Genomic DNA, 17615 nt, shown 5'->3' on the forward strand with positions numbered 1-17615 from the left:
CTGACTCAAATCTCTAGCCACTTTAACAATAAAAAATTGGATGTAATAAATGTATCACTAGTCACTTTAAACAATGGCACATTACTCATCTCATATGTATAAACTGTACTCTATACCATCTACTGCATCTTGCCTATGCCATTCGGCCATCACTCATCCATATATTTATATGTACATATTCTTATTAATTCCTTTACACTTGTGTGTACAAGGTAGTTGTTGTGAAATTGTTAGACTTGTTAGATATTACTGCATGGTCGGAACAAGAAGCACAAGCAATTCGCTACACTCGCATTAACATCTGCAAACCATATGTATGTGACCAATAAAATTTGATTTGATAACACATATGGAATCATGTAGTAACCAAAAAAGTGTTAGTAGCCACCCTTTGCCTTGATGACAGCTTTGCACACTCTTGGCATTCTCTCAACCAGCTTCATGAAATGCATTTAAATTAACAGTTGTGCCTTGTTAAAAGTTATTTAATGCATTCTAGCCAATCAGTTGTGTTGTGACAAGGTAGGGCTGGTATACAAAAGATAGCCCTATTTGGTAAAAGACCAAGTCCAAATTATTGCAATAACAGCTCAAGTAAGCAAAGAGAAATGACAGTCCATCATTACTTTAAGATATGAAGGTTCAATGAAGGTCCAATCCAGAAAATGTCAAGAAATTTGAAACGTTCCTTTAAGTGCAGTCACAAAAACCATAAAGCTCTATGATGAAACTGGCTCTCATGAGGACCGCCACAGGAATGGAAGACCCAGAGTTACCTATGCTGCAGAGGATAAGTTCATTCGAGTTACCAGCAAGAGTTACCAGCAAAATAAATGCTTCACAGTTCAAATAACTGACACATCTCAACATCAACTGTTTAGAGGAGACTGCGTGAATCAGGCCTTCATGGTCAAATTGCTGCAAAGAAACCACTATGAAAGGACACCAATAAGAGGAATAGACTTGCTTGGGCAAAGAAACACTTACAATGGACATTAGACCAGTGAAAAGTTGGTCTGATGAGTCCAAATTTTTAGATTTTTGGTTCCAACCGCCGTGTTTTTATGAAATGCAGAGTAGGTGAACAGATGATCTCCGCATGTGTGGTTCCCACTGTGAAGCACAGAGTAGGTGGTGTGATGGTGCTTTTCTGGTGACACTGTCTGTGATTTTATTTAGAATTCTAGGCACACTTAACCAGCATGGCTACCACAGCATTCTGCAGTGATACAACATCTCATCTAGTTTGCACTTAGTGGGACTATAATTTGTTTTTCAACAGGACAATGACCCAACACACCTCCAGGCTGTGTAAGGGCTATTTGACCAAGAAAGAGAGTGATGGAGTGCTGCATCAGATGACCTGGCCACCACAATCACCCGACCTCAACTCAATTGAGATGGTTTGGGATGAGGTGGACTGCAGAGTGAAGAAAAAGCAGGCAACAAGTGCTCAGCATATGTGGAAACTCCTTCAAGACTGTTGGAAAAGCATTCCAGGTGAAGCTGGTTGAGAGAATGGCAAGAGTGTGCAAAGATGTCATCAAGGCAAAGAGTGGCTACTTTGAAGAATCAAATATAAAATATATTTTGATTTGTTTTCAACATTTTTGGTTACTACATGATTCCACATTAGTTATTTCATCATTATGATGTCTTCACTATTATTCTACAACAGTAAAATAGTCAAATTAAAGAAAAACTCTTGAATGAGTAGGAATGTCCTTTTGACTGGTACTGTATGTGAATGTGATATTTCAGTGTTTTATATTTTATGAACTTGCAAACATTTCTAAAAACCTGTTTTGCTTTGTCATTATGGGGTATTGTGTGTAGCTTAATTAGGGGGGACATAACAAAATGTGAAAAAAGTCCAGGGGTCTGAACATTTTCCGAATGCACTGTATTTTACAAGATTTTATTAGGATTTAGTCAGAATAAGGACCAAATACTGTTATTTTCCTTTATCACCTAAAGCTCAATAAGTTAATCTCAAAACAATGAATGACATTTACACATGTAATGATTTCTTAAGACAGAGATTTAACTTTGACTTTAATCATTGTGTTATTTGTAACTCTATTGAAATGGCAAAACATATTTTTTCACGTCAACTCACTAAAACCTTTTGGAATGAATTTCAATACTGAATTATATTATAAAGATCTTATTATACCCACTTTAACTTATAATAATGTTAGATTTGGTTTGCTATTGGAGGACATACATGATTAATGTATGTACAATTATGCTAAATATAGTAGTTTCTTAAAAACTACCTCTTTGTTTGTAATCTTTTTGTTATCTTTTTGAATGAGGTTAGGCTACATTGATCAAGATATCTTTGAAATTAGTTCAATCTAAACAAGCACTACGTCTTTATAATAACTTTTGTACTCTGATCCCTGATTAGACCACTTTGAGTCTTAGTTTTGTTTATTTAAGTAAACTAATATTTTCTATTATGAATTATGCATTTTTTAGTTGCTGGGTCTGTTTATTAGAACAAGTGTTTATTTCTTGTACGCAAAATGTTCCTATTTGTTTGTGAAAATTCCTGAAAAAATAAAACAAGTAAGATTAACCCATAGGTTTTTGGGGCCTCACCCCCGTTATTTGGACTGGACTGGTTGGCCTCGTTCCTGACAGTTCCGTAAAATACGTTACTCGATTGGCCAATATCAAGAAATGAAGGCGGGGATTAGAACCACCCAAGGACAGTCTTGATAAGGAGGAGCGTAACGGCGTGTTTCCGGTAGAACCAGGCCGAGAGAGAAAATAGTAACAGTAATCTATGTAGCTACTGAAAATAAAAAAACAGTATATAAAGAGTTGTCCACTTTGTTGGACAACGTCTGTCCAATTTGCCTAACCTTTACAAATAGATATCGATTGGTCGTCGGGAAAAGAGTCGGCTGTAGCAAGGCAATGGAAGCCGAGTTTCGGAAAATCGATGAACCCGGGAGTTGGAACGCCATTTACCAGGTAACGTTAGGTTCGTCTTGGCAAATCAAGGTGGCTTTGAAGTTACATGTTCTGTGCCTAGTCGGCTAGATGGTAACGTTATGGGTTTACAACGACTTTATTACACGTGTGTCGTGGTTATAAAGTGTTATTTCAGATGTATTATGTACCAATTTTGATACCATAGCTAGATTACCTTGTTCCGATTTTTTTTTAATGACCAATCTCCTCGGTGCTGTCCTAGCAAGCCCCACTGTTTCGAATGATAGTTGTAAAATCGAGTAGGCCATGTAGCGCAGGTTGTCACATTTGTAACGTTTACCTGCACGTGGTTGAAACCTTGTAGAAGATTAGTGTTATTACATTGGCAGTCATTGACGGAGTCATCGATAGTTAAATGTAGACAGATTCCCCTACTTACTCCATGCCACAGTTCAGACATCATGAATGTTACTACAAAAAGGGGCACACCACAATTTCAATCAAATTTATCTAACACATCTATTAACTATTAAAATACTCTGCATTACAGACATTGCCTAAGCGTGACTGTGTGGCCAAGATGTGTCATATTTGAGAATAATGTGGGGGATGACAATTATCTCTTATAGTGTCAGCATAATTTGTGTAACTGCAGACAAAAGTTTGGTTCAGGGAAATATCCTTTAGATGTCATACTAAGAGTAGATACCACAAGTACCCTTTTATTGTGTTGTAAAGAACAACCTTAGTTTTAGAAAATGGTATTTGAACATCAAGAAACACAGAATCATCCAGACACACCATACATCTGCACAGTAATACATGCTCATTAAGACCCAGCTAGAGTTTAAACTAGTTGTAATAAACAGAGCACCTTTTGGGGAGAATACCAGTGAGAGTGCAACCATAGGAACAACCATTTGCCTCCCAAAACAAAGATATCTCCCAAGTTAAGAAATCAAGTTTGAATGTATTGTTGTTTTTTGCTCTCAGGAAATCCGTCAGCAATCAAGTGAGCTGCCCTGCAAACTTGCCAAATTACCTGAAAACAAAACTCGGAATCGCTACAGAGATGTCAGCCCATGTAAGTTTTGTACTCTTGACTCCATATAGAGGAACGAGGATTGAGCTGCTGAGATTCCTCGTTCTAGATACAAATAAAATAAAATAGTATTAGTCACATGCGCTGAATAAAACAGGACCTTACAGTGAAATGCTTACGTACGAGCCCCTAGCCAACAATGCAGTAAAAAAAATAAGAATAAGAAAAGTAATTAAAGGGCAGCAGTAAAATATATAGAGAGGTCCTGGATGGCAGGAAGCATGTCCCCAGTGATGTACTGGGCTGTACGCACTACCCTCTGTAGTGCCTTGCAGTCAGAGGATGAGCAGTTGCCATACCAGGCAGTGATGCAACCAGTCGGGATGCTCTTGATGGTGCAGCTGTAGAACCTTTTGAGGATCTGAGGACTCACGCCAAATCTTTTCAGTCTCCCGCGGGGGAATAGGTTTTGTCGTGCCCTCTTCACGACTGTCTTGTTGTGCTTGGACCATGTTAGTTTGTTGGTGATGTGGACACCAAGGAACTTGAATCTCTACAGAAGCATAACATAAGATAAAAACATGCCAATAACACAATAATAACAGGCTGACACATTTGATAAAAGTACAGTTTATAATAAAGTTGATGCATTATGCAGGACAGCTTTTGATACCTGCACAATTTTCTCTTCAAAATCAACACTGTTTTTGTATTTAGGTGCTATATACTGTGACTGAACCATGTTAAGCTGTAGACTTTGAAACATCTCATGTATGACAACAGATGGATCTTTCAAGGTCAGATTCCTCAGAAGCAGTTCAACAGAACAAGCTTTTAAAGTATATATTTTTAATCTTCCTTCATGGTAATTCGACACAGCAAAGCTGTTGTGGTTTCCTCTTTTCACAAAGATGCAAAAACCAAACCTAAACCCTATGGGACAGACCAGTCACGTCAACCAGGGTGTCCATATGTTCTTGTTTCCTGGTTTGAGGTAAAGTGAAACAACCATACACTAGACTTGAAGTATTTTAAATCTTGGTTATTTACTTTAGTCCCATTCCAACTCTATCTTTTGATTTAGATTAGAAGAAAGAGATAGTATTTCCTGTTTAGTTGAATGGATTAGAACATGGGAGAAGAAATAAACACTGCTGTGTTTCAGTCACAGATAGACCTCTTGGATGTACTGTACACATGTCTCTTGAGAACTGAATCTCTAAACAGAAGTCCCTTAGGATATTACAAATTGCAAAGTCAAAAGGGTTTTCTTTTCATCAAAGTTCTTTCATTCTCTGCAGTTGACCACAGCCGAATCCGCCTGCAACTGGGTGCGAACGACTACATTAACGCCAGCCTAATTTCTGTAGACGAGGCACAGAGAAGCTACATTCTTACTCAGGTTTGTACTCTGGGCTAGAAGGTTGTGGGAATAAATTGTTGTCTTTATGTCAAGAGATCACAGCAATTTTACCTGGTTCAGAATGTCCAACTTCTAATTCATACAGACAACAGCACAGTGACAACAAACACCCAAACATGACAATAAACAACATCTAGCAAACCCTTCAAAATCAAGCCGGGCATCCTGTGTGACCTGGCGTGGGGGGGGGGGGAGTTCATAAACATGTATACAATTGATATAGGGCGCGTTTGTAAATTCACTCTGGATGTCTATACACTCTCGTGTGAGTGTGCCAGAGCGCAGAATAACTGGCCGGTGTCAGTAAACATTGGCAAAAAAAAGCTTATTTCAATTGTTGCCAGCAGCACAGTTACAGTCACCAACTCTATGGATAACATGATTACAGCCTAACCAGCTCTGCTAGGCAATTAAAATGGTTAAAGTGAGGTGTTCTCTCATTTATGTCTGAAAGTAGCTAACAAGCTAGCTAACTTTAGGATCAACCCTACTCCTCTGCCAGAGCGTCAAGTGTGCGCTCTAAACGCTCCGAGATCGAAACGCTCTGAAGTTACCAACGGACAATCTGACAAAGCTCTGAATTTATGATCGCCCTGAGCGCACTCTGAGTGCTTTCTGGCACTCAGAGACAATTTATGAACGCACCCACAGTAGGCTATGCTCTCTGGTTTATATATTTTCTTGTAATGTCCCAATGACCATCTAGTCCATTGTAATAGTCCTGGAGGTCTGATTCTACTCATTCCATAGTCATGAAGTCCTTTTACCAAATGTCAATGCTGAAGCACTGAGGTTTACATACTTACATACATACCAGTTTATCAGTATTGTCCGTTTTGCTGATAAAGAATAAATGTTTTATCATATTATCATCACATGGGTTATTTTCTAAGATGTACACTCACTGAGGTTTAATTTTAGGATTGTGTAAAAGTGTCACTCTGTCTTGAGTGTCATGATGTCTATATCAAAAGTGGGTAACACTTCATTTGAATCTTCACCGACATGCTCCTTCTACGGGTAGCCGGTCACATTTATTACTGATTGACGTAAAAAGAACGGATGAGAGGTGCTTGCAGCATAACTTGGGGCTATTTCTAACAATACCTCCTCCTCCTCTTCTTATTCTAAAGGGACCCCTTCCAAACACATGTGGCCACTTCTGGGAGATGGTTTGGGAGCAGGGGACCATGGGAGTGGTGATGCTGAACCGTGTCATTGAGAAAGGATCTGTGAGTATATCAATGATTATTATTAGTATTTCATTCATATGATCTGCCTTAAATATTGAACTTCATTAACTACTATGGGCCTCCAGTTAGAGAGCGCTACTCTGTTTAAGTAAGACAGAGGGGCAATGAAAAGTGGTTCACATAAGGGCCTTTCCTCTTCCTATCTCAAAATGTCAATATTATACAGTACCAGTCAAAAGTTTGGACACACCCACTCATTCCAGGCTTTTCTTTATTTTTACTATTTTCTACATTTTAGAATACTAGTAAAGACATCAAAACTATGAAATAACACCTATGGAATCATGTTGTAACCAACAAAAATATATATTTTATATTTGAGATTCTTCAAAGGAGCCACCCTTTGCCTTGATCACAGCTTTGCACACTCTTGGCATTCTGTCAACCAGCTTCATGAGGTAGTCACCTGGAATGCATTTCAATAATTTTGAAAGTTACTTCAAGTGCAGTCGCAAAAACCATCAAGCGATATGATGAAACTAGCTCTCATGAGGACCACCAGAGTTACTTCTGCTGCAGAGGATAAGTTCATTAGAGTTAACAGCCTCAGGAATTGCAGCACTCAGACCAATCAACATCAACTGTTCAGAGGAGACTGTGTGAATCAGGCCTTCATGGTCCAATTGCTGCAAAGAAACCACTACTAAAGGACACCAATAACATTTAGACCGGTGGAAATCTGTCCTTTGGTCTGATGAGTCCAAATGTGATATTTTTGGTTCCAACCACCGTGTCTGTGAAACACAGAGTAGGTGAATGGATTATCTCTGCATGTTTGGAGGTGTGATGGTGTCGGGGTGCTTTGCTGGTGACACGGTCAATGATTTATTTAGAATTCAAGGCACACTTAACCAGCATGGCTACCACAGCATTCTGCAGCAATACGCCATCCCATCTGGTTTGCGGTTAGCAGGACTTTAATTTGTTTTACAACAGGACAATGACCCAATACACCTCCAGTCTGTGTAAGGGATATTTGACAAAGAAGGAGAGAGATGGGGTGCTGCATCAGATGACCTGGCCTCCACAATCGCCCCACCTCAACGTAATTAAGATGGTTTGGGATGAGTTGGACCGCAGAGTGAAGGAAAAGCAGGCAACAAGTGCTCAGCATATGTGGGAACTCTTTCAAGACTGACGGAAATTTATTCTAGGTGAAGCTGGTTGAGAGAATGCCAAGAGTGTGTAAAGCTGTCACCAAGGCAAAGGGTGGCTACTTTGAAGAATCTCAAATATATTTAGATGTAACACTTATTTTAGTTACTACATGATTCCATATGTGTTAATTCATAGTTTTGACATCTGCACTATTATTCTACAATGTGGAAAATGGGGAAAAAAATAAAGAAAACCCTTTGAATGAGTAGGTGTCTAAACTTTTGACTGGTACTGTACATATTCAATGTAAATATCCCTATCAGATGTATGCACTTCTGTTTTCAGGTGAAGTGTGCACAGTACTGGCCACCTAGAGCGGAGAGGGAGGCGATCTTTGAAGACACAAATTTCAAGCTTACACTTGTTTCAGAAGACATTAAGTCTTACTACACTGTCCGTCAGCTGGAGCTGGAAAATCTGTCGGTAAGACTCCTCTTCCTCATTGTGCCCTCTTCTGTTCTCCTCAGATTTATCCACCCATAGAACCAGTGGATCCCAACACAGCATCCTATTATAATTTTTGATGAAATACTTTTACATAAAAACAAACATTGAACAAATGGTTACACTTCGTGTTACAGTGCTATTTTCACTGATCTACAGTGCATTTTTTCTTTTTTTGGCTGTATACTTCAAACATTTGTATTTGTAACCAAACAATGACTATGAGGTTAAAGTGCACACTCTCAGCTTTAATTTGAGGGTATTTTCATCCATATCTGGTTAACCATTTATAAATTACAGCACTTTTTGTGCATGCCCCCCCCCCCCCCCCCCCATTTTAGGCGAGCAAAAGTATTAGAACAAATTCACTTACAGTACCAGTCAAAAGTTTGGACACACCAACAGTACTCATTCCAGGGTTTTTCTTTATTTTTACTATATTCTACATTGTAGAATAATAGTGAAGACATCAAAACTATGAAATAACACATATGGAATCATTTAGTAACCAAAAAAGTGTTAAACGAATAAAATACAAAAATTGATTCTTCAAAGTAGCCACCATTTGCCTTGACGACAGCTTTGCACACTCTTGGCATTCTCTCAACCAGCTGCTTAACCTCTCTAGGGAACGTGGGACGGTAGCGTCCCACCTGACCAACATCCAGTGAAATTGCAGAGAGTCAAATTCAAAAACAGAAATACTGATTATAAAAATTCAGAAAACATACAAGTGTTATACATAGGTTTAAAGATGAAGTTCTTGTGAATCCAACCACGGTGTCAGATTTCAAAAAGCCTTTACGGCGAAAGCATACCATGCGATTATTTGAGAACATCGCTCAGCAGACAAATCATTACAAACAGTAACCAGTCACACAAGTCAGAAATATAGATAAAATTAATCACTTACCTTTGATGATCTTCATATGGTTGCACTCAGAAGACATTCATTTACTCAATAAATGTTTGTTTTGTTCGATAAAGTCTCTCTTTATTTCCAAAAACCTCTGTTTTGTTCGCCCGTTTTCTTCAGTAATCCACAGGCTCAAACACAGTCACAACAGGCAGACAAAAAAATCCAAATTGTATCTGTAAAGTTCATAGAAACATGTCAAACGATGTTTATATTCAATCCTCAGGTTGTTTTTAGCCTAAATGATTGATCATATTTCAACCGGACAATAACAGCCTCAATATAAAAAGTAAACAAGAAAGGCGCACTCTCGGGATTGCGCATGAAAAAGCTCTGTGACACTTCAGGTTCCAGTCATTCAGACTGGTCTTACTCCCTCATTTTTCAGAATACAAGCCTGAAACAATTTCTAAAGACTGTTGACATCTAGGATCTGCAATTTGAGTCCTAAGTCAATGGATACTATAATGGCATTGAATAGAAAACTACAAAAATATAAAAACCCTACTTCCTGGATGGATTTTTCTCAGGTTTTCGTCGGCCAAATCAGTTCTGTTATACTCACTCACAGACATTATTGTAACAGTTTTGGAAACTTTAGAGTGTTTTCTATCCAAATCTACCAATTATATGCAGATCCTAGCTTCTGGGCCTGAGTAGCAGGCAGTTTACTTTAGGCACGCTTTTCATCCAGAGGTGAAAATAGTGCCCCCTACCCTAGAGAAGTTAAGGTAGTCACCTGGAATACATTTAAATTAACAGTTGTGCCTTGTTCAAAGTTAATTTGTGCAATTTCTTTCCTTCTTAATGTGTTTGAGCCATTAAGTTGTGTTTTGACAAGTTAGGGGTGTTATACTGAAGAAAGCCCTATTTGGTAAAAGACCAAGTCCATATTATGGCAAGAACAGCTCAAATAAGCAAACAGAAACGACAGTCCATCATTACTTTAAGACATGAAGGTCAGTCAATCTAGAAAACTTCAAGAAATTTGAACGTTTCTTCAAGTGCAGTCGCAAAAAACAAACGCTATGATGAACCTGCCTCTCATGAGGACCGCCACAGGAATGGAAGACTCAGAGTTACCCCTGCTGCAGAGAATAAATTGATTAGATGTAACTGAACCTCAGATTGCAGCCCAAATAAATGCTTCAGAATTCAAGTAACACACATCTCAACATCAACCTTTCAGAGGAGACTGTGTGAATCAGGCCTTCATGGTCGAATTGCTGCAAAGAAACCACTACTGAAGGACACCAATAATAAGAAGAGACTTGCTTGGGCCAAGAATCACAATCAATGGACATTAGACCAGTGTCCTTTGGTCTAATGAGTCCAAATTGCAACCTTTGTGTCTTTGTGAGACGCAGAGTAGGTGAACAGATGATCTCCGCATGCGTTGTTCCCACAGTGAAGCATGGAGGAGGAGGTTTGATGGTGTGGGGGTGCTTTCCTGGTGATACTGTCTGTGATATATTTAGAATTCAAGGCACACTTAACCAGCATGGCTACCACAGCATTCTGCAGCGAAATGCCATCCCATCTGGTTTGCGCTTAGTGGGACTATCATTTTCCAACAGGACAATGACCCAAAACACACCCCTGTGTAAGGGCTATTTGACAAAGAAGGAGAGTGATGAAGGGCTGCATCAGTCACCATCAATCACCTGACCTCAACCCAATTGAGGTGATTTGGGAAAAGCAGCCAACAAGTGCTCAGCATATATGGGAACTCCTTCAAGACTGTTGGAAAAGCCTTCCTCATGAAGCTGGTTGAGAGAATGTCAAGCGTGTGCACAGCTGTCATCAAGGCAAAGGGTTGGTTCCTTTGAAAAATCTAAAATATATTTTGATTTGTTGAACACTATTTTTGGTTACTCCATGATTCCATATGTGTTATTTCATAGTGTTGATGTCTTCGCTATTATTCTTCAATGTAGAGAATTGTAAAAATAATTAAAATAAAGAAAACCCTTGAATGAATAGGTGTGTCCCAACCTTTGACTGGTACTGTATATATGTGTTGAAGTAGTAAAAAGTTAAGTATTTGTTCCCATATTCATAGCACGCAAAGACATCAAGCTTGTGACAAATTTGTTGGATGCATTTGCTGTTTGTTTTGGTTGTGTTTCAGATGATTTTGTTCCCAACATAAATTAATGGTAAATTACGTACTGTGTCATTTGAGTCACTTTTATTGTAAAAAGGAATAGAATATGTTTCTAAACACTATCATGATAACGGATAATCCTGAATAAATGAGAAAGTTACAGATGCAGAAATATCCTACCACCAAAAACTTACCCTGTTATTGTAATGATGAGAGGTTAGCATGTCTTGGGGGTTTGGTATTTGTGTATATACACTCAGTAGACATCATTAGGTACACCCATCCCCTGAGCTACACCCATCCCCCAAGGCACCTAATGTGTGCCAGGAAAACATTCCCCACACCATTACACCACCGCCACCAGCCTGTACCGTTGACACAGGTACGATGGGGTCATGGACTCATGTTGCTTATGCCTAATACTGACCCTGTCATCAGCATGACGCAACTGGAACTGGGATTCATCGGACCAGGCACCCCCCCCCCCCAATTGTCCAGTGTTGGTGATCACATTCTCACTGGAGACGCTTCTTGTTTTTAGCTGATAGGAGTTGAACCCTGTGTGTTAGTCTGCTGCAATAGCCCATCTGTGACAAGAATCAATGTGTTGTACGTTCCAAGATGCTGTTCTACACACTATTGTTGTGCTGCATCGTTATTTGCCTGTTTTGTGGCCCGCCTGTTAGCTTGCACGATTCTTGCCATTTCTCTTTCGATATCTCATCAACAAGCTGTTTTCGCCCACAGGACTGCCGCTGACTGGCTGTTTTTTTGTTTGTCGCGCCATTCTCTGTAAACCCTACATACTCGTGCGTGAAAAGCCCTGGAAGCCGGACATTTCTGGGACCTGACGATCATACTATGCTCAAAGTCGCTTAGGTCACTCGTTTTGCTCATTCTGATGTTCAAATGAACAATAACTGAATGCCTCGACGCCGATGCCTCCTGCTTTATATAGGCTCACGGCCACGTGGACCATTTTTGTGAATGGGGGTGGTGTACCTAATAAAGTGTTTAGAGGCAGCTTCGGTGGGTTTATGACATCCGTATACAAGCAACGGGTTTATGACTTCCTTCTTCAAGCAACTCCAGACTATCACGTTCCAAAGTCATTTATAACATTACATTATTTTTTATTTTTTTTAACTTGTTCATACTTGTTATGATAGGGCAATACAGCAATCGATATCTCTGTTCTATTTTATGCTTATTCTGTTTTATTTGTCCTTCTTATAGACTCTGGAAACTAGAGAGATCCTACATTTTCACTACACCACCTGGCCTGACTTTGGGGTGCCCGAATCTCCAGCCTCCTTCCTCAACTTCCTGTTTAAGGTGCGGGAGTCTGGGTGCCTCAACTCTGACCAGGGGCCTGTGGTGGTGCACTGCAGCGCAGGCATCGGCCGCTCTGGAACCTTCTGTCTCGTCGACACCTGCCTCTTACTGGTCAGTACTGGACTGGGAATTCCATTTAAAATGTCAAACTTTATTCCACCTCCCTTGGGGAAATTGTGCAAATGTGGTATTGAGAATGAGTTGTGCATTCTCTGACTTTATGAAGAGTCATAACTTCATGCCAGGTTATTATTTATTGTTTTGTAACTAACTTTCTGTGACATTTCTGATTGCAGATGTCCATGCGCAAAGACCCATCAACTGTGCGTATTCGTGACGTGCTGCTGGAGATGCGACGCTATCGGATGGGCCTGATTCAGACCGCTGACCAACTCAGATTTTCCTACCTCGCTGTTATTGAAGGTGCCAAGTGCATCATGGGAGACACATCGTTGCAGGTAAATTAAATTTCTCTTTTAGTTGCTGCCACGAACCAAAGTGTTATAGTAGATCATGCAAGCACATCCAAATATGGTCTCCTCGTTGGCCATATCAAATCAAATTTTATTTGTCACATACACATGGTTAGCAGATGTTAATGCGAGTGTAGCGAAATGCTTGTGCTTCCAGTTCCGACAATGCAGTAGTAACCAACAAGTAATCTAACTAACAATTCCAAAACTAATTTCTAATACACAGTGTAAGGGGATAAAGAATATGTACATAAAGATATGAATGAGTGATGGTGCAGAGCAGCATAGGCAAGATACAGTAGATGGTATCGAGTACAGTATATACATATGAGATGAGTATGTAAACAAAGTGGCATAGTTATAGTGGCTAGTGATACATGTATTACATAAGGATGCAGTAGATGATAGAGTACAGTATATACGTATACATATGAGATGAATAATGTAGGGTATGTAAACATTATATTAGGTTGCATTGTTTAAAGTGGCTAGTGATATATTTTACATCCTTTCCCATCACTTCCCATTATTGAAGTGGCTGGAGTTGAGTCAGTGTGTTGGCAGCAGCCACTCAATGTTAGTGGTTGCTGTTTAACAGTCTGATGGCCTTGAGATAGAAGCTGTTTTTCAGTCTCTCGGTCCCAGCTTTGATGCACCTGTACTGACCTCGCCTTCTGGATGATAGTGGGGTGAACAGGCAGTGGCTCGGGTGGGTGTTGTCCTTGATGATCTTTGTGGCCTTCCTGTAACATCGGGTGGTGTAGGTGTCCTGGAGGGCAGGTAGTTTGCACCCGGTGATACGTTGTGCAGACCTCACTACCCTCTGGAGAGCCTTACGGTTGTGGGCGGAGCAGTTGCCGTACCAGGCGGTGATACAGCCTGCCAGGATGCTCTCGATTGTGCATCTGTAGAAGTTTGTGAGTGCTTTTGGTGACAAGCCGAATTTCTTCAGCCTCCTGAGGTTGAAGAGGCGCTGATACTCTCAAACTTCCGGCGCCGACAGAGATGGCCGGCTCGCTTCGCGTTCCTAGGAAACTATGCAGTTTTTTGTTTTTTTACGTGTTATTTCTTACATTAGTACCCCAGGTCATCTTAGGTTTCATTACATACAGTCGAGAAGAACTACTGAATATAAGATCAGCGTCAACTCACCATCAGTACGACCAAGAATATGACTTTCGCGAAGAGGATCCTGTGCCTTTCAACCAGGACAATGGAATGGATCCCAGCCGGCTACCCAAAAAAACGACTTCGTAAAAGAGGGAAACGAGGCGGTCTTCTGGTCAGACTACGTAGACGGGCACATCGTGCCCCACTTCCTAGCATTCTTCTCGCCAATGTCCAGTCTCTTGACAACAAGGTTGATGAAATCCAAGCAAGGGTAGCATTCCAGAGGGACATAAGAGACTGTAACGTTCTTTGCTTCAATCTACCAAGATAATTCTCTTCGATTATAATCACAGCCGTATATATTCCCCCATAGAATGCTGTTATACTTGTCCTCTAATGAAAAATTGAAGAAGGCTAATTAGGTCGTGTTTATTTGAATAGTTTGGATTTGGGCAGCCCTAACTAGATGTAGAGGTCTCCCCTCATAATATACTGTAAAAGGTCATAGCTATTCTCTTCTCTGTAAAGCCTTTGAATGTTTAAATAATACCCACATCAATCCTTAAATGTTTACGTTAAGGAGTCGTGGAAAGAGCTCTCCAACGAAGAGGACGTTCCTCCAGAGTTCACCCCTCCCCCGCCCCACTCCCGACCCCAAGGTCCAATCAACGGCACGGTTGAACCTTCCTTCTTTCCTGAAGAGATTGTTGTTGCGCAGAATAATTTCCACACTCGCAGGTAAATAAGATCAGCTCAATTAGTCATTTCTAGCAATCTAGACTTCATATATGCAATATTTAATATCCCCTATCTCTCTGTTGTTGCCCCCCCCTGAATATCTCTCTCCTATGGTAGTGCCCCACCAGAAACTGAACTGCGATGGAGGGGTGGTGGTGATGGTGCTACCTCCCAGTCTCCCACTGTCCATGCTGATCAACCTGGCTGCCAGGTGGGAAGCAAAGAACCAGATCCCAAAGCTCTGATGGAACCACACCGGCTACATGAGACTGAAACACAACAGGGGCTGAACCAGGACCAGGCAACAGCAGCAGGAGACGACAGCCTTGAGGCTCAGGGTACCTGGACCCCCCTGCTGGCCAACATGTGCCTCTGCACTGCCCTGGCCCTGGGTGCTTACATCTGTTACCGGGCCTGTTTCCACTGATCTCCTCTACCCTCCTCCCTCTCTTGCTCCTCCCTTTCTCTTGTCTGTTTTTTTGCAGGGTGAACTGGGCGAGTGGATTGTTTGGATTTCAGCAAATTGATTCAGACTCGCTCACTTGTTTTCTTAACAGAGTGTGAGTGTGGGAGGAAGGACTGCCCCTTTTCGCTTGTCACCCACCGTAGCTCCCATATGAACTGTCAGTTTGGACTCTCAGGACCTCAATTTTCAGGTGTCACATCCCAAATACAGGTGTTGATTTAAAAACAAATGAGTGAGCAACAATTTTTCATCATAGTCGTCAGTAAAGGAAGATTTTTGTGTTTGTTCCTGTGTTCTATGAGCTGAATGGGTTACTAGTTGACCCTACCTACACACATGCACCCTCCATTCAGTTACCAAATGGCACACTCATAAGTGTTCTTCCATTTCAGCCTTTGCAAATAATGTCCATTGGCTATTCACCTTTCTCTACCAAATAGTTATTTCAATCCAGCTCTTCAAATAAAAAATTGGTCAAGAGGAGTTACTCAGTGCTTGATTTGTGGCAACCCTGCAGTGCCAACATAATGATTTGCTGCGGAGACGTTAGTAAAATGAAAACAGACATATTTTTCTCCTTGAGATGATTGGGCAGTATTATTCCCAGGAGTAAACTGAGACGAGGGGGTGACCACTGTCTGAGAGAGAGACTGCCCTCCCTGCCTTCCACTGGTTGAGTGGTGCATACAGTGGGTAATTTACAGGCCATAGGAGAGCTCCCTACCACTGCCCTGTTTAGGGCCTTTTGGCTAGAGCTGAGTGAGAGGGCAAGCGAGCGAGTGTTTAGTGGGAGTTAACAGCTTTCTACTGATGCTTGATTTCTATCTGCTGTCTTAGTGGAAAACATCACAAGTTAATAATACAAGTCAGATTTGAAATGTATTCAAGATTGATTCCTGGCCCTTTTCTCTCCCACCGCGTATTCGTTCCTAACTTGACATTTAAGCAGGGGTGTCTTGTTGATAATGTGCTTTGAATGGAAATGCCGCACACATGTATTGAGCTGTTCTGGCTGGCCTAGTTTGAGACGCTGTATTCACATTTAGCCTGTTTCAAAAAGTGGTTCCAGCTAACGCTGATGTACAAATTCCAAAATGAGTCTCCAATGATTTCGCAACAAGTTGTTATTGTTGTCAAACCTATTAAATATATCATTCAGGGATAGTAACTTCTTGCTGTCACCACATTGGATGAATAATGCAGAAGCTTTTCATGCTAAAGAAACAAAGTGAATGTGTAAGGAGGAGGGGAATGCATCAGGTGAGCGTTGCATAGTAATTAAAGAGCAGGTATCTGAACACAGGAGGCTGCATTAACGCACAAAAATGCCAGCTCAGCCTACTATATGGAGACACAGACAGCAGCTAACCCTACGCTCCCTTCGCTAGCAATACAAATACTTTATATTGACCTTTATTTTCCCCATCCTCTGACAGCTAAACCCATCCTGCCTGTATGGACAGGGAGCCTGGGGTCTCAAACCAACCAACAAACACCAGCACATGGAATAAAACACTGTAGTGGTGATCAGTTATATTATGTTATGGCATGGGACTGTGCTGTTAAGTTTGTTCTTATTACTTTTTTCCCACATAAACATCCTGCAGTTTTGAATAAACAGGTTTTTAATGAGATTAGTTCAACTGCTAGTTTAATTTACTTTAGTGACTCAAAAAGAACTACTTACTTCCTGAGTCCAACAGCTGTACTTTTTCTCTAGAATGTATGAAAGCCTACCCAAGGACACACCTTCTTGATACTTTTTTCAGATCAGGTTTCATTGTGCTGGCTTTTTTTTTCTTTTTTACATCCATCATTGTACTCCTTTTTTAATAAAAAAAATGTACTGCTGATTTGTTCTAGTTTTTGGATCTGAGTCAATTGTAAGATTTTATTTTATCAGACTGAATTCTGAACAAAGGCTGTGGTAATAAAATCAGTCTCTGTACTTTCCTTGTAATCTATTTTTTTTTGTATGAGATTGAATTATGATCATATTGACATCACCAATATGAAAAGGGCGTTAGAAGAGAATGTCTCACCTAAGAATGGTCATTGAAGCTAGGCTTAGCCTTGCCAGCCATACTAAACGAGCATATTGATCAGACATCTCTTTGAGCTACTGCTTCTCCCCAGAAGACCACAACGTACCAATAATCTTGATAGGTGAGATAGGCCTTTCTGTTCCTCAGACATTAAGCAGC

General features: G+C 40.5%; 1 protein-coding gene across 1 annotated transcript; it reads left to right on the top strand.

Annotated features, from left to right (window-relative positions):
• Positions 1–2735: 2735 nt before the first annotated feature.
• LOC135528305 (tyrosine-protein phosphatase non-receptor type 1-like) lies at positions 2736–17264 on the top strand. The gene is made up of 9 exons (XM_064957293.1): positions 2736–2985; positions 3940–4030; positions 5290–5390; positions 6545–6643; positions 8108–8245; positions 12526–12735; positions 12921–13082; positions 14788–14945; positions 15063–17264. The coding sequence occupies exons 1-9, from the start codon at positions 2929–2931 to the stop codon at positions 15370–15372; spliced, it is 1326 nt and encodes a 441-aa protein (XP_064813365.1). The 5' UTR covers positions 2736–2928; the 3' UTR covers positions 15373–17264.
• The last annotated feature ends 351 nt before the right edge of the window (positions 17265–17615 follow it).

Source organism: Oncorhynchus masou, chromosome 33, assembly GCF_036934945.1.
Source record: "Oncorhynchus masou masou isolate Uvic2021 chromosome 33, UVic_Omas_1.1, whole genome shotgun sequence".
NCBI lineage: Eukaryota > Metazoa > Chordata > Actinopteri > Salmoniformes > Salmonidae > Oncorhynchus > Oncorhynchus masou.